The sequence below is a fragment of the Lotus japonicus genome, chromosome 6 (genome assembly GCF_012489685.1).
Source record: "Lotus japonicus ecotype B-129 chromosome 6, LjGifu_v1.2".
Taxonomy (NCBI): Eukaryota; Viridiplantae; Streptophyta; class Magnoliopsida; order Fabales; family Fabaceae; genus Lotus; species Lotus japonicus.
The window spans coordinates 11,138,356-11,160,761 of NC_080046.1; the positions used below are offsets into that span (position 1 = coordinate 11,138,356).

Below are 22,406 nucleotides of genomic sequence, written 5' to 3' on the forward strand. Positions count from 1 at the left end.
ATATTTTACTGTTTCTCTGTCATGACCCAACTTATGTTTGGGATTCAGTTTCCTACTTTCCTTGAACGACCCGAAACAGGAGGAGCACTCTGCTTCCACCTTTTGGTACTTGAACCAATGCAATCTTACTAGGATTTGTTTTTGCTTAAATAAGTTTTTGATCAAATCCATTTCTGAATTTGGTCGTAATTTTTTGTTTTCTATCCCTCCAAAATCTTGAACCAATGCAATCTTAGTTTTTCCTTCTAGAAAAATGCTAGTAACATTATTTTTGACAGTAATGTTATTAACGTTCTTTCTAACTTTCATTAATTAGTTAAAATTTACGTGGACTGCCACGAGACCAACATCATAAACTTAGCATAGCCTGCTTAATCCCATGTAATTTTGTTAAGGACTCATGGTGAGTAGCACAAGACAAGACAACTCTCATCATAGCAGTTATGCACTCCTCAACTTTGCGTTCTAACACTTGTTACCATTGTCATAGTCGTTGGCTCTAAACCCACCACTCTTAACACTTTGTTTGGTAGAGGGAGGTTTGGATAGAGAGAGATGGAGAAGAGAGAGTTAGGGGGAGGAATGATGAAATATGTGTGTTTGGTAGGTGAGAGGAGGGAGATAGAGCCCACCACTTTTTCGGTCTCTCCAAATTGAAGAGAGATTGAAGAGAGATGAGTGAAGGTATGATTTATCATACCAAACAACCTATAAATCTACTCTATTTCTCACCTATTTCTCTCTATTCAACTTCTCTCTTCTCTACTCTCTCTTCTCTATCGCTCTCTTCTCTACCAAACAAAGTGTACATTATTTCTTACCTATTTCTCTCTACTCAACTTCTCTCTTCTCTACTCTCTCTTCTCTATCTCTCTCTATCCTACTAAACAAAGTGTATGGTAACCAATGTCAGAACTGTGTCGAGTACTCAGAATTGTTGATAAACCTCTGATCAACAAACTTCAGCACTTGATTCTTGATTCTCATGCGTGAATACGACAATCTCATTCAAGCTTAATCAGTTTTTGAACATTTCATCAATTGGCTTTTTGACTATGAACATCTCTAAGCAGGACGACAAATCTGTATACATCCCCATGAGTTCAAGCCTTGCCTCCTAGACCATAAGTTTATGCTTAAATGGTAAAACAAGTAATATATGTAATTGGAACAATATAGTCGATAAATCTCTTCAGTCCCAACTCCCAAAGTGCTACTATGTATAACCTTCACAAAGTTTTGGTGCCTGATATTTTTCAAAACTCTGAGAAGCTTTTTTTTGTTGCATGTCAAGAATTTTGACTACAAGCCACGTGTCTAATGACTTGGACTTTCGTTTCATTTACTCAAAGAAACTAACGTCACCGTGTAATACAACTAGTAGATAATTGAGATTCTTAAACATCTAGTCTAGGTTTGATCATTAAGAAGTGCTTATAGAGAAACATTTGTTGGAAGATGTCTACCAATTTAACGAGATTTTAGGGAGCCAAGAGACTAGTCTCAAGGTTACTTTGCTACCGGATACATACTTTAGGAAAAAACAAAACTAACATTAGAAAAAAATGGGAAAATTTTAGAGGACCCAGAAAAATAATTACAAGGACCAAATTCAGAAATTAGATAGATATCGATTCTGCGTAGTTGAAGAGCATGTTTGGGTAGCTGTTTTGTTTCTGTTGTGAATGCGATTTTCACAATTCCAATCCAAACGTGAAAAGAATTTTTGGGTTTCCATTTTCTGTTGCAACATTGCTTTTTCTCTCTTCTCTCTTCTCAGGTATTGCACAGTTCCATTCCGTTTAGCTTCAATTCAAGTATTTTTCTTTTCCACATTTTTCATTAGGGTTTGTCAGAAGTAAAATCAAACTCTAAATATGCAGGTAATTTGAATTTGTATGATGATGGTGAACCATACTCATGAAGGGAATGCCAGTAAGCAATGCAATGCTTCAGTAAACCTTCACAAGGAAACTGAGCCCCAGAAACAAATAATGATTGATAAAGCTGCAGTTATGAGCAAACTCAAACAATCTCTGGACATGGTACTATTAATTTCAATTTTTCTAATTTTCTTCAATATATTTACAATTTTTTACATGGAGCCTGTATTTGACTATTTGCTATGAAATGCTATAAGATGCATGAGAAATAGTCGACCACAAAGGAATTCTATATTGAAAGGAATCACTTATTTTTCATATTTCAATTTTTTTTTTGTCAATGAGTCTCCAAACCAGCTGCTTGCATTTGTATTTGAGAAATGCGAGACTTTAAATTCGCTCAATCGTTTTCTCCATGAGTCCAGATTGACTGTCATATGCCCTTCTGCATGCTGTTTTTCTTCTCTTCTTAATGATTCTAAACTATCTGCAGTTAATGATTCAGATCTTTCCGTGTATTCGAGCTTATTTTTTGTTAAACTTTCTGCAGTTGCCTGTATTTAACATTGTTGGAAATTATTTCACATGTTTGCTATATTTTATTCTGTCTGCACTCTACTTCTCGTCAGAACTACAGCAGGCAAAGGCCAAGTACTCTAATATGAGTTATGAAATGGAAGGTGTAAAGAAAGAATGTGATCAGATTACCAAAGAATTGGAGGACTGTAAGTCCCTGAATGATCTTCAGCAGCAGAATTTTACGGAGGAAATAATAAAGGTATCTTGAAATCAGAAGGATTGTAGGAAGCTTGTATAGTTACGTTTTCTATGTTATATACACCTGTTGCCTATTTCTTGTTGCTGTACTCCCACTTCATCCTCCTAGCCTCCTACATACTAAATGCAGCAAGAATTTAATGATTTTTACACTTTTAAAATACCAAATGCATTAATCTGTAATTAGTATGTAGGAAGATATGTATTGCCTATAGAAGGTATTCTTTAATAGTGGAGGTATTTGTTGTGATTTCAGAATTTAATGCAAATGAGCTCTCTTCAGATGGCTGCTCTGAAGCAACAAAATGAGTCAGAACTAAAACAGTTAAAGGTCAAGATCTCTAATATGAGTCATGAAATGGAAGGTATAAAGAAAGAACGTGATAAGATTAACAAAGAATTGGAGGACAGTAAGTCCCTGAATGATCTTCAGCGGAAGAATTTTATTAAGGAAATAAGAAAGGTATGTTGAAGTGGGTATCTTTGGATGTGTGATTTATTTGTGGGAAGCTTGTATAGTTGTGTTCAGATATACCTGGTTGTCTACTTCTGGTTGCTGGTTGAATGCATTGCCTATTGAAAGCATTATTTAATAGTTAAGCTGTTTGTTGTGATTTCAGAATTTAAAGTAAATTGGCTCTCTTTAGGCGGCTGCTCTGGAGCTGTTTTAAGTAGTGTAATTACTAATTACTGGTGGAAGTTAATTTTTATTGTTTTTTTTTCTCTAAAAAGAACTGCGTGGTGCATTGGTGGTCGACATAATTATTAGCTTGAAATTAGTCCTTTTTTTATTTTTAAATTTGGTTCTTTTCGTACTCTTCACACAATTGCGAGCGACAACTACTATTGTTGGGTCACCATGCATTCTGTGCAGATTGTTACCTGACATGTATTCACTCTACGTGTCCTGCCTCAAACGCTTCAATCATAAACTTCCACGTCACCACCTCCTTCACAAACGCCACGTGTCCCTGTTGTGAGACCATATAAGATTAGGAACAAATTAGCACGAAACCCTAGTCAGCAGTGAGCAGTAGTAACAGTAGCTGAAAGATTCGAGGGTCAAACCCCCATAATCAGACTTTCAGAATCACCGATCGCCTCGTTCTTGCGATTCCTCTCGTGAAGAGTGTCAAGGTCACACTACCTCCTCCAGATCCAGCTTGAGGGTGCTTCCAATTTTTGCCTGTAGGTCAAAATCTCCTGCATTTTCACCCAATTTGTCCAAATTCATCTCTGCATTTCATTTCGCATTTGTCACTTGGAATTATCCTCATGCATTTGCTTTCTTTCTACTCTGTACACCCATTTATAATAACTGGTCATTTTTGCTTCTTCTTCTTCTTCCGCTGTTAATTGAATTTGTTTTCGGGTTTCTCGTGTTTTCGGAGTGAACTTGAGCGGGGGTGATTGATATGTATGGGCTATCGGTGCTTTTTTTAATTAATTTTAGTGGAATTTTGTTTTTCCCCAGAAGCTCCCTGTGATATTTTGATAATGAATTATAAACCTGCATTGGGGGTTTGATTATTGCTAGACAAGTGGGTCATTTTGTTAGAATCAGAAGGTATTACTTTATCAGGTTTTTTGAATTTTAACTAGGAGTAATGGGTTGTTTGTTGATCTCTGTGTGATTGGCTGTGAAGTTGGGGTTGTCTGTGTGCTTCAACGTTTTAATGCTGCTTAAAATGTGTGTATGGAAATCTGGTAGGTTTCAAATTAGGGAAAGTAGTGATTCTGAGAGAAGTTTGGAGTAGCTTTTACATGGAGAGAACTGATGGTGGCAGGTTAAACCATAGATCCAAACACGCTGATGCCCCATCCACTGTGCGAAACTAATTGCTTGTTATTGGCCTGAATGGTTTTTTTTCTTAGACTTTTTGCATTTATAATTACATTTTTATCATTTTACTCTTGACGGGTTCCAGACTGTATTTACATGCTTAATCTCTTGTCTAGTATTCAGTAGAAGTTTCACATTTGAAGTAGCTTTCTAATTATTAATGTTTCATGTAATGGTGGATCCTTTTCTATGAAATAATTGTAATGTAAACGTCTATAAGTGTTTCTAAGGAAATGTCTGTTCAGGAGTAGTTTTTTTCCAAGGATTTGAATATGATATTTAACGAGAACAACAGAGTACTAATATTTAGCTTGTCTTTCAGGTTTCGCAATAAAAAAGCCGAGGAACAACTGTGATGGCTCACAGCTCTGACGAGGATTCTGATATAAGTGAATCAGAAATAAGTGAGTATGAAGATAAATATTATGATGAACTGAAAAGTGGAAGTCAGAATGTGAAAACCACAGATGAGACCTTCACTTGTCCATACTGCCCTAAGAAAAGGAAACAAGATTATTTTTACAATGAACTCCTTCAACATGCTTCTGGGGTGGGTCAGAGTTGTTCACAAAAGAGAAAGGCAAAAGAAAAGGCTAATCATTTGGCTTTAGCGAAATATTTGGAAAAGGATCTACTGAATGGCGATGTTCCATCAAAACCTGCTGATAAAAGTGATCCTCAGGTTAATTCTGATGAGCAGTTTGTGTGGCCTTGTATTGGGATTGTAGTTAATATTCCCACTAGACAGACAGAAGATGGACGCATTGTTGGGGCGACTGGTTCCAAGCTGAGGGATGACTACAGAAACAGGGGTTTTGATCTAGTTCGAGTCAATCCTCTGTGGAATTTCCGAGGACACACTGGAACTGCTCTTGTGGAATTCAAAAAAGGCTGGCTAGGCTTACAGAATGCATTGGCCTTTGAAAGAGCATATGAATTAGAACATCATGGAAAAAAGGATTGGTTTGCTAATTCTGAACCGAAGTCTGGTCTATATGCCTGGGTTGCTCGAGCAGATGACTACAACAAAACGAACAATGTCATTGGGGAACATCTGCAGAAGAAGGCCGATGTCAAAACCATACCTGAAGTCATTGAAGAAGAAGCTCGACGTAGTGGTATTCTAGTGTCCGAATTGACTAACATTTTACAGGTAAAAAACAAGCACTTAAAAGAGATAGAAGAAAGATGCTCTGAGACTACGGCCAAAATAGAGATTGCTATATCAGAAAAAAATAAGCTCTTTGAAGCTTATGATGAAGGTAATCTATTTTTATTGAGCCTAAGTTACTTTTCCCTAATTTGGATCAGGACTAGATTAGTCGTTGTGCTTCTGATTTATATGTCTAGTACTAGAAACCCATGTATATGGTGCAGCTGGTACTTTGGTTACACATCAGATTCCAGAGTGGCAGTTTCTTGCCCACTGGGTTGAATCTGATTTTGACAGTAGGGAGAGGAGAGTGGGTGGGTGGTCCAGTCATAACCGCTCACTTCTTGAATAATTGCAGTGGTTGCACCATAGAATCAGGCATCAATAAATTGATTTCTTAAGAATACTATGCCGCAATTCCATTTTAGATTTTTAATTATTTTATTTTATTTTTAAATGCACTGATCTGCTCTAACAACTTTGATTTATGCAATGATTCCTTGTCTTTAGAGATAATGAAAATACAGTCAAGTGCTAGGCAATACTTACAAAGAATTTCTAACGATCATGAGAAGCTTAAATTGCAACTGGAATCTCAGAAAAGCGAGCTCGAGTTGCGAAAAATTGAACTGGAAAAGCGTGAGGCACATAATGAAAGTGAAAGAAAAAAGCTGGCAGAAGATATTGCAGAGGTATAGTGTTTTTATTATTTTGATCCATCTCATCTAGCATGCTCTGATTGAGAATCCTGTGAAATTAATATGGAGAATTTACATTATTATTTAAAGTTGATTAATTATTATTGAGATGGTTGATACTCTTGGATGTTTCGTTGCTTTCAAGGAAAGCCTTAGCAACAAAGGCAGATCATTTTGCCACTTATGGGTTTTGATGATCATGAAATGATTGGTTGAAAATTATTTTTCTGCTGAATTTATGGATAATTAATTCTGAACATACTGGGAATATGATGAAACTGGTTTCCGTTTGAGTAGTATGTTGTTGAAGGCTATGAATCCAAAACAAGTTAGTGTCTGGATTGCTGGTGCATTTAGTTTGAAAGGGAATCTAATAATGATTAAATCCTTGTTAGCAGCTTATAATATGTGTGCTTGGATTTGTATCTCTGCGATTGTGACATAGACATTGATCATATCCCTCGTTTTGTCACAGGAACGTAGAATGGATTGAACCAATATTCAACAGTTACTATTGAATACAATTAAAATTATGAACTCCATTGAGTTTTTATAAGCCATGCTTTTAATGAGATGAAATTTGGGGAGGGGGGGGGGGGGGGGATAAAAGTCACCAATCTAGAGTTGTATGCCAATGAATTTCTTACCAGGCGTTTTCTATTTTTCCTTTACTCTTTTTACTCCTATTAAGATTACTTTTGGATTGATAGAATGTAATGAAATGATGCTACCAGGTTCTATTTTTTGGGTTGTTTAAAGTAGGAAGGATGAAATGATTTTATTCTGTTCGATCCAACACTCTTCTATTTTTGCCTTCAACTGAGGAGTATGGGATGAAAAATGTCTGAGAGATTTGACTAAGTTTTAAATAATAATGTCCAAACAATAGAGTGACATGTTTATTTCATTCCTCTTCATTTCTTTTCATCTTATTCTATTCCATTACACTTTCTATTAGATATCCAAATAGCTTAAAAAGCTTGCTTAAGGACCCTTTAAACTTTAATCTTGGCATAATGTTTTTGTTGTTCCTTTGAAATCTTCAAGATCATAGTGTGCTTAAAAAGCTTTAGCAAGCCTTGTTTAACTCTGCTGCATTTATTGTCTCTGCAGAATGCAGTGAAGAATAACTCTCTTCAGATGGCTTCTCTGGAGCAACAGAAGGCGGATGAAAATGTTATGAAACTGGCTGAATATCAAAAGGTTTGTGTTACCTGTCATTAAGCTTGTCAATGACCAAAACAGTACACCTGAACATCAGAGTAGCTTAATGTTATTTGAATTTATTTTGATAGAGAGAAAAAGAAAAACTCCATGCTAAAATCATTCAGCTTCAAAAACAACTGGACATGAAACAAAAGCTGGAATTGGAGATTCAACAGCTAAAAGGATCATTAAGTGTTCTGAAGCACATAGAAGATGATGAAGATGTTGAAGTTCTGAACAAGGTGGATGCTTTACACAAGGATTTGAGAGAAAAGGAGGAGTTACTTCAAGACTTAAATGAATTGAACCAAACACTAATCGTCAAAGAGAGGAGGAGTAATACCGAGCTGCAAGAAGCTCGAAAAGAATTGATTGATGTAAGTGTGCATTTTCAGATATATTTTCCATTTCCAGTTTACTGATTCTTTTAATTAATTTGGAAGAGCACCTGTTCGACAGTATCCAGTTTTATATTTCTTTCATATGTGAATCATTGGCTGGTAATGTTTTTGTTAGGATTAATTAAAATAGATTAAATCCTAATATAATTAATCCTAACAGTTTTGTATGCTGATTTTACTTTAGAGTTTGAAGTGTTATGAGTTGAAGTACACGTGGCATAAATTCACATTTACTTATAGAACACTCCTCTGACCTCTTCTTTGTTTCTATCTGGTCTCTCTATGTTGATATCTTTTATGGTTCAGAGCAAGGTAGTAAAGTGACTAGAGAAAAATTAAAATCTCGTTGTATCCATTTCATCTAATTGATTTATTATTCAAAGTGTTATTAATGGCCGGTCTGATTATGCAGATGAGACCTAACTGTGATTATGTTGATAACTGGACATCCATTCACTGCTTGTATGTTACATTACTTTCATCATGGGTTTATCTCTCTTGCAGTACATTAAAGAGACGTCATTTCGATCCCATATTAAGCTGAAGAGAATGGGGGAAATGGACACTGGACCATTCCTCGAAGCCATGAAGAAAAGATATAATGAAGAGGAAGCTGAAGAGAGAGCTTCAGAACTATGTTCATTGTGGGCAGAATATCTGAAGGACCCAGATTGGCATCCATTCAAAGTTGTCATAATTGAAGGGAAAGAAAAGGTATGTCTTTGTTAAACATATAAGTCCCCCTGAATTTATCCTGAACTATACCTGTTTCATTGCAATGCATATCACTCTGAATCAAATTTGGTTTCATCACCTCTTCATTAAGAAATGAATATTTGAAGGTCAGTGTACTTTAGATTAATGCTATATTAGGCCTTCTTAACTTTCGCCTAGTGTAAGCTAAGGGCATTCTTTATATTGATCCTTGTCCTTTAGTATATGATGTATATTGAAGTAGAGGAAGGTTTGTAGTATTAGAAATGTCATGAGGGGATTAATAGTGTTAGAAATATAATATAAAACCATTCATCTGGCCCTTACCCAACAGCTGAAGCTTTTGAGATAATTGGTTGTTTGATATGGTATCAAAGCCTCTATGACCAAGTGGTCTAGAGTTCGATCCTTGCCACCTCCCCCCCCCCCAAATTATTTTAAACAAAAGTGGAATTTCAGGACATGGTAGGTGGGCCTGTGCATTATCAACGCTTCAAGCCCAAGTGAGCTCTTGCGTGAGGGAGCGTGTTAGAAATATAATATAAAACCATTCATATGGCCCTTACCCAACAACTTAAGCTTTTGGTATAATTGGTTGCTTGACAAATAGGAAAAAGAATAGCCAGACAATCATGAAAAGGGGCTAACTTGTCAATATTTTGTAAACCTGGAAAGGTTTGAACAGCTTACTTTGCAAAATTCAAATACGAAAATGATGATGCAATTAGCATTATGTGGGGTGAGTAGTTTTACGTGTATCATTCTTATAGATCCTTGCTACGAGGGTGTGTTGTACAAGGAAGGGGTAGCACATAGTGGACAAGGAAGGATACTATGTATAAAGGGGGAAGATTATGCTGATTAGAGCATAAGTGAATACCAAGCTAATAAGCATCTTTTCACCCTTAACTTTCATTCTTCCCCTATTGCTTTAGTACATTTATTTACAAAGTAGCAATTTTATCTAAAAGGGTTTCATATCCATTTTAATCTATAATTATCCTGCAATATTTTGTCTAATTTCTTTGTTAAAACTCTTAAAGCATGCCCTTTTTTATCTGGTATCACATTTTTTTCATTTCAGGAGATTATTAAAGATGACGATGAAAAGTTGAATGGGCTAAAAAATGACATCGGTGAAGGGGCGTATAAAGCAGTGGTGACTGCTTTAACAGAGATAAACGAATACAATCCCAGTGGGCGATACATAACCTCAGAATTATGGAACTATGAAGAGGGAAGGAGAGCAACTCTGAAAGAAGGAGCGCAAGTTCTGTTGAAGCATTGGGAAATGGTTAAAAGCAAGAGGGGAATGATGTGAAGGTTTGTATTAACTAGTTACTATATAATGTATTTAGGCGACTGTATTTTTCTCATGAACTGTATTGCAAGAACTCAAAGAAGGTTTTTTAAAAGGATAGATTACTGCTTTTGATGTTTTCTTTAGAAACTACCAGTTGATTTATAGTAATCAGAATCCCCTCCCTCCTTTTCTTATTAAGATCATCTCATGTCACATAACATTGTCATACGAAACATTCTCTTTGTAAATATTCAGAAGGTCCCACCTATTTAATACTTATGAAAAAGGAGACAGACTCAATTTCAACATGATTATGTGATGTGAAATTTACATATGACAGATCATGATTCCCCTTTTCACTTGATTACTGATAGGCTTAATTGCAATTTTGGTCCCTGACGTTTACCAATTCCACGATTTTAGTCCCCCACCTAATTTAATTACACGGATGGTCCCTGACTTTGTTGGTCGTCTGCAACGTTGGTCCTGCCGTTTATTTGTTAACGGAGGAGGCTTACGTGGATGTCCAATTGGAGAGAGAAAGAAGGACTGAAGAGAGAGGGAAGCATGCGAGTTGCACGTGAGACCTGCAACGATCATCTTCTACCCTCTTCCTCCTTAAAAAACAGAGCACCGTGAGGAAGATGTTTCGAAGCTTGAGATTGAGCGAAAAAGGAAGAGATAAAGAACGAACGAGTCCCTGGAGGCAAGGAAGAAGATTGAATCAGTTGCTGGTCTCTTTCTCTCTCCAATTCGACTTCCACATCAGCTAAGTGACCATCCACGTAAACCTTCTTCGTTAACAAATAAATGAAAGGACTAATGTTGCAGACGACCAGCAAAGTCAGGGACCATCCGTGTAATTAAATTAGGTGGGGGACTAAAATCGTGGAATTGGTAAATGTCAGGGACCGAAGTTGCAACTAAGCCTTACTGATACAGTTTTAGTTACATGTCATATAACTGTTGATGTTATTGCTGAAAGGTTGATTGATGTTTGTGATAGGAACAAGCATGATGCATTTGGAGAGATAATTTCTGCATCACAGCTGGGTTTCAAGCATCCATATTTCCAAAGCTGCGAACCTAAAGGTTGTCTTTGACTATGATAAGCTGTTGGTTTTTACTAGAAATTAGGGTTCTATGGGCGTCTTGCTGAGAAACAAACTGCAACAATAGCGACAGCCCTTATACTATTTCAAGCATGGGAGAAGACATTGATGTTAAACTTGTCTTACTTTACTAACCATTTATTTTTAGCATGTTTGTTTGATTACTTGCATTTTGGTATGACTATATTTTCCTGTCTCTATGGCTATGTTTGGATTGGTGGGATCTGGTGAATGGAATGTGCCATTCTATTCTATGGCGTGTTTTTGTTTCTCTTCGTCGCATGCTATTATTATTTTGTGACTTGAAAAGAAGCTTTCAATCAATAACGTGATTGAATTATTCTGATTGATTATTCTATGACTGAGCTGCCTAATTATCAGAAATGAGTGTCACCTACGTAGTATCCCCAAACCTTAGCTCTTTAAGTAGCTGTTTGGGCCATATTAGTTCACAGGTGGCAGAGGCCATGGCAACTTCTACACTTGATCTTGCCACTATAGTTTATTTCTTGCTTTTCCATGAAATCAAGTTGTCACCAATGAAAATACAGTAGGCAGAAGTGGATCTCCTGCCAGTACGAGAGTCTGCCCAATTTGCATCAGATTAACCTACAACTCGTGCATGACCTTTGTCTTCATACAAAAGACTGTTCCCGGAGCTCCTTTAATATATTTTAGAATGCAGATTATAGCATGTCAATTTCCTTCACAACAAAACTGGATCTACCAAACAATGTCCTTGGTGATTGTTTCAGATATAAAGATTTACGGAGATGACATACTAGTCCAGATGACTCCCCCTAAGCAACAAGCCCATGAGGTTTCTCCATATACACTTCTTTAGCCAGATCACCATGAGGAAAACATTTTTCACATCAAGCTGGTAAAGAGGCCGGTGAAGAATAGCATCCCTAGATAGGAATACTAGAATAGAGGCCATTTTAGCCATTGGAGAGAAAGTGTTACCATAATCCAAGCCAGATATTTTTGTGTACCCTTTCGCAACCAATCGGGGTTAAGTCTATCAACCTTGTCTCCATGACCAATTTTCACAGTGAAAACCCAACTGCAACTAACAACAGATTTCCCTGAAGGAAGGAGAAAGAGGTCCCAAGTACCATTGTTCTAAAGTGCATACGTCACACGTCTGCTTAATAAGTAGTATATTCCTTTTACTTTGGCTTGAGGAGCGAGGCTTTTGCTTCACATTTTATCAAGGCTTTTGCAATGCTTGTGCAACCAATCCCAATTATCTTACATAAATTTAAACATACTTGCGGTTACCTCATCTCTTCCAATGTCTCTCATAATATAGTAATTTATCATCTACCTTAATAAAGTGAAATATATGATGATTATTTTTTTTTAAGTAAACGTTAATGGTTAGTAATGTTAATAAATTAGTCATCCATCAAGATTCGAACTCTGAACTTTTTTTCTTTATTTCCTCCAACCCTTATGTCTCATAATTCCTACCATTTGAGCTAATCTTGAGGGACAAGAGATATGATTAATGATGTGATGAAAAACAAAAGAGATAAAAAAAATGGAAGAATGTGAAAGTAATATGTGAGAAAGAAAAAGTGTGTGAGTATATCATGACTCTTGGATTTCTCACAGTACCTATTGTAAACAATGTGAAATTATGAAATGCAACGTTTTGAATGCGTAAGGTCACCATCATGAACCCATAAAGTGAGAGCATCTGCTTTTAAGGTTCCAACATTGCTCCAACTCATTCTACACTCATCACTCTTCTCAGGTATTATTTGTCTTTGCACATTTTTCAATTAGGGTTTGTCAAAACCAAAAATCAAACAAATAACTACTCCTAAATTTGCAGGTACTTTGAAATTTGCATGATCATGGCAAACACTAGTCATGAAGGGGATTCCAGTGAGCCATGTGAGGGTTTGGTAAGCTTTCAGAAGGAAACTGAACCCCAGAGCCAGGAAATTGTTGATTTGCAGCAAAAACTCAATGACAAAGCTGCAGTTATTAGCAAACTCAAAGAATCTCTGGACATGGTCATGAATATGACTGACAAAGAGTATAAGCTGCATCAGGAATGTGGAAAGGTATGTATATAATGGATTTAAAGATAATCAAAATCAGGAATGTGGAAAAGTTTTAATTTTTTTTAACTACCCTGATGTATTATTTCTTTGAAAAACAACAATAAAAACCAAAAATTTAATTTTTTCTTCAATATTTTTAACATGGAGTCTGTATTTGCTAAAAAATGCCTTAGGATGCATGCAAAAATAGTGAACTGCAAAGGATTTTTTCTTGTACGGTGTAGCTGATTTTTCATGTATTCAAACTAGGAATCCCAACAATAGATCCTCCCAGATTCTGTCATTAACACCTCTGCTTGCCCTTTCTCTTCTCCTCTTAACCTTTGTTTGAGAGATTTTAGAGAGGAGGAAGTTTATGTCCTTCCCTTATTTGGCAGTTCCAAATTTCGGGAACTAAAATATAATTCAGAGATAGTTTTGGAGGACTTTTTGAAATTCAACCTTTAAAACATATGACTCAAAAGCTGGAGTTGGATATTCTGCAGCTGAGAGGATTATTAGATGAGTTGAAGCATGTGGAAGATGATGAAGATGCAAAAATTCTGAAGAAGATAGATGCTTTACAGAAGGGTTTAAGTGAAAAGGAAGAGTCACTTGAAGACTTAGATGCATTGAACCACTGCCTAATCTCTGTAGAGCGCAAGAATTTTGATGAGCTTCAAGAAGCCCGAAATGAATTGATTAATGATGTAAGTCTATACTGGTACATTACTCTCTGAAAATTTCATTCAATTTTTAAAGATTGCTTGAATGATATTGGAATAATGTTTTTCTCTCATGTAGGACATTATGGAGAAGAAGTCAAAATATGTTCGTATTGGAGTTAAGAGAATGGGGGAGATTGACACTAGACCCTTCCTTGAAGCAATGAAGGAAAGATATAATGAGGAAGAAGCTGCAGTGAGAGCTTCAGAACTGAGTTCAATGTGGGCAGATTATCTGAAGGACACCAATTGGCATCCATTCAAAGTTGTCACAATTGAAGGGAAAGAAAAGGTATGTCTTTGTTAATAAGTCCAACATAGATTCGTTTTAATCTACAATTTCATTTTCTTAATTTCAGGAGATTATTGATGATGACGATGAAAAGCTGAATGGTCTCAAAAATGACATTGGTGAAGGGGCATACAATGCTGTTGTGACTGCTTTAGTAGAGTTCAATGAATATAATCCTAGTGGGCGATACGTAACCAAAGAATTATGGAACTATAGAGAGGGAAGGAGAGCAACTCTGAAAGAAGCAATTCAGGATCTTATCAGGAAAAGGAAAATGAGCCAGAGACACTAGAGGTGGGTAATGTGATGCTTTTGTTGTGTATACAACTATATAATGGATTTATGTTACTGCATTTTTCATACAAATTGTGTAGCTAGAACTTGGAAACAAAAAGATTAAAGCTGATTGGTATATGTAGCTTTAGTTACCTATAACTAAAGTTGCCCAACTTTATTTCTCTTGATGGTTTGTTTTCTCAAGAAACTAGTTGATTTATAGCATTCTGAATCCCCTTGTGCTTTTTCAATATTGCTACTGTTATCATTCTAATTACTGTGTCATGTAATATTGAATTTTATTGCTGAAAGGTTGTTTGATGTTGGAATTACAGGGTTGAACATGCTGTGTTCGTAGATAGAATGAAGCTTCGGAGCTGGGTAGCACTCATCAAATTAGTCGAACTGCGAACTTAATGGTTGTGTGTAGTTTTTAAGTAACTTATAATAATGTTGAACTGGTTGGTTTCCCTACTAGACTCTATGAGCTTTTTGCTGAGAATTAAACTGCATTAGCATTTTGACAGAACCTTTGCGCTATCTCAATCGTGGAAGAAGGCATTTTATGTTAAACTTGGACAGCTTTATTTTGCCTTCATTTTAGCATGTTTTTTTGTGTTGGCATTTTGGTATATGATTATATTTTACTGTCACTTGGTGATCATGACCCAACGAAGACGTATTTTAGAAATATAAGACCCTTTTGTTACTTGAAAACCCTTTATGGATTCCAAGTGAGTTCAATCCTCTTTTGCTTGGAAGTTGACGACTAACGCCCTAATCAGAACTCTACGCAGTTAAATATAGAGGGTCACAAATTTAGTGATTTTACAATAGAGTTTGCTGCCCTGCATTCACTAAGGAAATTCAAATTAAAACAAACTATGGATATTTAACAAAACTTAACTAGTTAAATTCACAAAATCATCACTAATAGGGAGCCAGATTCTTGGTTGATTCATTTAACATCCAAATAATCAAGAATCAAGTTTTTTTTTAAAGAAAGAAAGAATCAAGTAAATAGAAGTATAACTTTGATATAAGTAGGAGACCATATAAGTGCATCACAACATAATTTTGATATAAGCTTAAAATGAGACCAAGGATACTAGTAAAAAGGAAGGACATGGTTATCAGCATCCTTCAAGGTACAACCGAAAAGTTTGAGATGGCCTTGTAGGAGCAAGGGAGGTGAAATGAGCTCATAATTCAGTGATTTGAAACCGGGAAATTCAATTTCGTTTCCAGAAAATATCATAGCTAATATAAATTTAATGGGCTCCATTATAATTAAACAAGAGATTTAAGGAAATAACTTTGTAAAGGATACATCTAAAAGCTGATAACTCTATTAAATGGATGTGAAGTATGTCTATCTTCATGTTGATTTGGCAGAAGATATTCATATGACTTCCCCTCGAGGCTTGTTTTCTTCCTCTGAAGCCATGTGAAACACAAACGTTCCTTATATGGATGAAGGCAAGCTTTCGAGCATCGTTTGAGAAATTTCGACCACGGGCTTTAATCAAGCATGCATACAACTTCTTAAACAACAATTACAAGCTTCTTTTGATATGAAGGATCTTGGGTATGTTCTCTATATTTTGGGTCTTAAGGTTCATTCTGGTTCCAAAAGTGTTCTTTCTCAATCAACACAAGTATACCAAAGAGTAAGTTTCTTCGGCTAGTCTTCAGTCTTGTTGGAATCAAGTGTCAGAGTCAAGTCACACATTGGAGAAGTCAAGGTGAGAGAGAGAGTTTATAAGGAGATGGACCCATAAACCTAATGCCTTAAGGTTTTGGGTTAAGATGTGGTGTCCAGGATCTCCTTGGTGTCTCCCCTCAGCCTTGCCCCATAGGTCCTCGCCGTGACTCTCCCCAACAAGTGGTATCAAAGCCAATGGTTCGTGGGACCATGACGGCTCATTGTGTCGAAAGTCTTCCTAGCAGTGTGGCTAGGCGGCGGGTTCCGTTGGTGCAAGGTGGATAGCTTCCGCAGACAGGAGGACCATGGGTGATGTGGTTGAAGGACTCACACTTGAGGATAGCTTCCGCAGACGGGAGGACCATGGGTAATGTGGTTGAAGGACTCACACTTGAGGGGGAGATTGTTGGAATCAAGTGTCAGAGTCAAGTCCCACATCGGAGAAGTCAAGGTGAGAGGGAGAGTTTATAAGGAGATGGACCCATAAACCTAATGCCTTAAGGTTTTGGGTTAAGATGTGGTGTCCAGGATCTCCTTGGTGTCTCCCATCAGCCTTGCCCCATGGGTCATCGCCGTGACTCTCCCCAACAAGTCTGTTGGTACTCTTCTCAACTACGAGATCACCCCTTTCATTCTAGGGTGACAGCGGGATCGTACCATTCGAGCCTTTTTTTTCATGCTCCGGGGGTCTGGAGAAAATTGTAATTAAAAGGATCTTAGAGTGTCTAGGGTTGGGCCAAGAGGGTCTCTTAACGCAGTTAATATCAAATACTATATCACGATGAGGGTGATCTTTTGCCTAATCCTTTATTGTATCATCAATTCAATTGGTGGGTAGCCTTAACTATTTTACTATTACACGCCCAAATGTTTCTTTATAGTACAAGTTAGCCAATTCATGCACACTTGTTGTCATCTTCACTTGGCTGCTCTTCGCCACATTATTTGAAAGAAACTTGGCTCAATTGCGCTTTTGGTCTCTCACTTAATGTGAATGTGCAATCAGAGTCCCTAAACTTCAAAACTAACATTCTTGGTCCCTAAAGTTACACTTCGTTAACACTTTTGGTCTTTCGTCCATATTCCGTTAAAAGCTAACGTTTTCAGCTTACATGACATTCTTTTATTATATTTTAAATGATAAAATTATTTTTTAATAATACATTTTATAAAATGGTGCATTTTTAGTCCCCACTGTACCCTCTCCCTCAACCACCACTACTCTTCTTCCTCCTGCCTCAACCACCACCACCACCACACATGTCATACCACCACCACCCCTTTCTTCTTCAACCTCAAGGGAACCCAGAAGTTACTAAAACCTCAAGAGGTTTGGGTTGCAATTTTTCTTAGGGACCAGGAATGCTATTTTTGATGTTTAGGAACTTTGATTGCACATTAGCGTTAAGTGGGTGATCAAAAGTGTAATTAAGCCAAGAAACTTCTCATCAAGGTTTGTTTTTCTGGCCAATCTCTTACTTTAGTTGCCTATAATGATGCCGATTTGGCAGGGTGTGCAGATACAAGGAGGTACTACCTCCGTTCCTTATTAACTATCCACTTTGAAGAAGAAAAATTGTTCATGTACATATGTCCACTTAGAGTTTTAAGAGAGCATTTAATGATGTTTTCCAAGAAATGCCCTTGCAGGAACAATAAATGAGGAAATATAAAATACATTCTAAAGGGTGAAATAGGAAAACAAATAATATTGTTGTGAAAATTAACAAAATTAATTGCACTCCTTAATATGTGTGTTTATTCTTTCTCTGCACAGTTAAATAGGAACGGAGGTAGTATGTGTCAAGTTGGTGCATGTTTGTTGGTATGCCTTAATTTATTGGGAGAGCAAAAAGCAAGCCCGAGTCTTAAATTCTATTGATCTACCTATGGTGGGGTTAAATCACTCATGGTGATGTGAACAACCCTCTTTCTATAAATGATTTTGTTGGCTCTCCTATATTGATTTTTAACTAATCAATTATGTTTCATTCACACTCCCATGTATGTGAAAATGGAGTAGAGAAAAAAGAGAGATCATATGAAGGAAAAACGAGAAAGTAAAAGATGTGATGAGTCAATATGATAGAAAAGAAAAGAGATAGATAATGATGAAGAAGGAGAATATGAAGTGACAGTGTGTGAATGAAAAACATAACTAATGGAGTAATTAAGCTTTTTTTTTTGCACGAAGGTACTCTACAGCCGGCAATCATGAGACTAATTTTTTGAATCTCTGAAATCACATTAAGTGAGCAAATCTCTCATAACAAATTATTTTACACCCACACTTAGATCAAGTTCCTTAACTCCATTATATCAAGTTTATGTGTAGTTTTTCAAATTTTGACAATAAATTCTTAATAAATGACTTTTATATTTAGAAATAGTTGCACATGTGACATCACATGATTGGTAAACTTGATAAAATTGATTTAAGAAACTTGATCTAAGTTTCTCCCATCTTAAAAATATATTTTAGGAGTTCAATTTTCTACCAAATATTTTAGACATTGTTGCTTATGGAGTAGCTCACTTCTTCATAGGAGTAAGTTAGAAAATCACGAATATTGTGAGTAACTAGAAAATATTTTAGCAGTATAGTATATAAAAAATTTCAACGTCTCCTCTATAATTAAACAACAAAAGTTAGTACTCTATGTGAACAGTAACAAATTGATTTTTTTTTTGTCAATAACAAATTGATTAAATATTCACAATTTAACGCGAAGAAGAAAGGTTTATTTAAAATAAGATCATTAATGAGCCTTTGGCCCTCTAAATTATAAATGATATGGGACCAACATGAAGTGTTAGAGTCTTTTCCTGATTTCCAACCCCACTAAGCTACACATATCAATGTCACTTTCCATTAATACAACGATTCAGTTGAAAGTTCATAGGATGCATAAGGTCACTCCAAGATTCATATATATATATAGAGCGAGTCTGCTGGCTACACTGCTTGAACTCATGCATAAGGTCACACCATGAAACATATATATAAAACAGTGTTTGTCTTTGCACTTATTTCATATGGATTTTTCAGAAGTAAAATAAAACAAATAAGTAGCTATATGACGAACCAAAACCATACTCATCAGGGGGATCATGCCAGTAATCAGCAATGCAATGCTTCAGTAAGCCTTCAGAAGGAAATTGAATGCCAGAAGAAAAAAATTATGGATTTGCAGCAAAAACATAGTGAGAAAGCTGCCATTATGAGCAGACTCAGAAAATCTTTGAACATGGTCATCAATATGACAAACAATGCATATACGCTGCATGAAGAATGTGAGAAAGGTACGTATGTTCTATGTGCAATAGTATTAGTTTTTTTAACTTTGTCACGCTTACCTTCAAAAAATCTTGTTAAAAAAAAGCATTCATTACACACTTTGTTGCAGCTGTTGTTACAGGCTTCAATCAAGATTATGAATTTCTGTTAGAATATCGTTGGAAATTATTTAACATGTGTCTGCTGTATTTTATTTTGTTTACTCTCTCTAAATTCAGAACTAGAACAATTGAAGGTTATGAACTCTAATATGAGCCATGAGATGGAATGTATAATGAAAGAACATGAGCAGATCTCCAAGGAATTTGAGGACAGTAAGTCCCTGAATGATCTTCAGCAGAAGAATTTTACTGAGGAAATTCAAAAGGTCAGTTAAAATCAGTACAACTGTGAAATGCATGCTTCTATAGTTTTCTATTTGAGCTATATATAAGATATCTATTGCAGTTTGAATGCATATCAGATGTTTTTAGAAAGACGTTATTTATTGATGGTATTTGTTGTGATTTCAGAATTTAATGCAAATGAGCTCTGTTCAGATGGCTGCTCTGAAGCAACAAAATGAGCATAAAAATATTTGGAAATTGGCTGAAGATCTCAAGGTTTGCATTACCTGTTTTGAAGCTTTGTAAACGGCAAGGCATTTATCTTTGTCAATGTGAGAAAAACATATTGTTTAATTTATTGTATTTGATTATCGATTCCAGGGTCAAAATGAACAACTCAATACAACAATAATTCAGCTTAAGAAACAATTGAAAAAGCTGGAATTTGAGAATCGACAACGTGGGTATCGCAAACCGAAAATAGAAGCAGTTCACTGCGTTGAAATAGTTGAAGAACGGTACTTTAAGATGCCAAAAAGCTTGAGGAAGATGTTATTGTAGTGAATATGATTAACTTCATATATATATATATATATATATATATATATATATATATATATATATATATATATATATATATATATGAATGTACTTGAGAAATGAGAAGGAAAGTATGCTTGAATTATTGAGCTTCCTATAGCTCGAAAAAACTTTATTGATGAGGAAAAATTGTTGAAGTTCTTAAACTTATGTGTGTATCTTCTATTTATTTCTAAGGAGATGATTTCTTTGAATGTCTTCGGGAGACGATATGTTCTACCAGGTCCAGTTTTGTTTGTCTTATTTGAATTATCAAAGCTGCCATTGGCAGGTTATGATTTTATGGCCTCTGTCACTTATTAGATGATGATTAGGGTCGGTCCCGACATTTTGGAGGTCATGGGCAAATAATCAAACAAGATACAAATTTGTATCAACAATTAATAATTATTGAAGTTAAATCAATTATAACTTCATGAGTAGCATTATTCAAGTTATCTTCCGATGTATAAAAAAAAGCATTATTCAAGTTGAACAGTAAAAATTTGCATCATAAATTATTTCTAAAATTTTCAATTTTCCATCAATCCCTTTCATCCCCACAAGATGCAAAGTAAGAAAAAAAAACTTTAAAATAAAAGAGAATAAGAAATTGAAGAGAGAAAAAGGGTACCGAAGTTGAGGGATGAAGGAGGAGATAAATTATCTCCTACATCAGTACCTTGAAGCAAAAAGAAAAACGAAGCAGAACTGTAGAAGCAAAACGAAGCAAGCAAGCAGAGGCGCCGACGGCTAGGGGCGCGGACGCGCGGTTGAAGCAGCGGCGGACCGGCGGTGGGTGACTCAAGTCGTCTTTTTGATGTTTCAGTGCTCTGTGCTCCTCACGTTTCAGTTTCAGTGTTTCATTCACTGTTTCTAATTAAAAATATTACTAGGTTTTTTTTTGGACAAACTAGGGTTTAAAATGGGTGGGTAAATCGGTTAGTGGGCCAAAATGTCAAACAAAAAAAATTAAAAGCAAATCTGTTTGTGGGTCTACCAAAGTGGGTTAGTTGGTCAAAGTGCCAACCAAAAAAAAAATTAGGGCCCCTTCTTTTTGGAGGCCCTGGGCTGTGGGCCTACCTGCACAGGCCCAGGGGCAGGCTTAGGGCCGGCCCTGATGATGATTATTGTGGTTTTCATTTTTCTCTTCATCTTGTCTAGCATATTATGATTGGATATGTAAGTAAGAGTCAAAGAGTTTATAAGTGAAAGAACTCACTCATTCATTGCTTGAAGGTTTTGTGGTGAATGTATGTGGATGATATCTTAGACTACTTATGCTCTTAGCCACTCCAACAATTTAGATAAAATTAAATATTGAAGAAATATAATTACTGGTATAATGGAGATGCAAATGTGAAGTACCTTTCATATATGCTCTGATTGAATTGATCGAAATGGAGTCTCTATTCTGACTATTAATTTCCTCTAAATATTAATTTTCAGATGTTCTTATTTCGCCTTTATAGACCAGTAATGCTTCATAGACAAGTGAGGATTCTAAATCACAAATTGACATATGTGAATTGTGATGGTTTTTAACTACTACACTTTATAAAGTATCTAAAAAAATCAGGTGTCTTTGGACCATGATGGGACTTGGGAGCAACAATAGATCTTTGAAACTTACAGTTATTTTATTAGTAGAGAATTTGGTAGGTTAATTAGTGCTAGCATTTTTTTTTAACATATATGAACTTTACACAACATCTAACCATTTGATATCATATAAGAGAAACTATTACATTCCTCTTTTATTTAAATTAAATTAAAATTATACTTTTCAATGTGATGGAAAATAATTAGGTGTCAGTGCCAAAAAAGTTTACTTAGAGTCTTAGACTGTATCTAGTCTATTATCTACAATTATCGCATCTCTCATGTCTTAATTGACTTCAATCTTCTTATAATCACTAGTGATTATACCCGTGCGATGCACGGGCTCTAAATCATTGATTTCGTTGAAAAAATTACTATTAATTTAATTCAACCATGATTCATTATTTTATTATTACTCGGATCCCACCATACAACATATATTTATATTATTTATTT

General features: G+C 35.8%; 1 protein-coding gene across 1 annotated transcript; it reads left to right on the forward strand.

Moving 5' to 3' along the window:
* Nucleotides 1–1,610: 1,610 nt before the first annotated feature.
* LOC130724899 (protein INVOLVED IN DE NOVO 2-like) lies at nucleotides 1,611–15,013 on the forward strand. The gene is made up of 17 exons (XM_057576166.1): nucleotides 1,611–1,780; nucleotides 1,884–2,045; nucleotides 2,513–2,661; nucleotides 2,917–3,123; nucleotides 4,826–5,765; nucleotides 6,167–6,348; nucleotides 7,468–7,557; nucleotides 7,650–7,937; nucleotides 8,466–8,675; nucleotides 9,760–9,993; nucleotides 10,887–11,070; nucleotides 12,807–12,852; nucleotides 12,934–13,168; nucleotides 13,654–13,857; nucleotides 13,952–14,164; nucleotides 14,232–14,458; nucleotides 14,776–15,013. Exons 5-16 carry the CDS (start codon nucleotides 4,859–4,861, stop codon nucleotides 14,454–14,456), a joined length of 3,018 nt encoding a protein of 1,005 aa, XP_057432149.1. The 5' UTR covers nucleotides 1,611–1,780; nucleotides 1,884–2,045; nucleotides 2,513–2,661; nucleotides 2,917–3,123; nucleotides 4,826–4,858; the 3' UTR covers nucleotides 14,457–14,458; nucleotides 14,776–15,013.
* The last annotated feature ends 7,393 nt before the right edge of the window (nucleotides 15,014–22,406 follow it).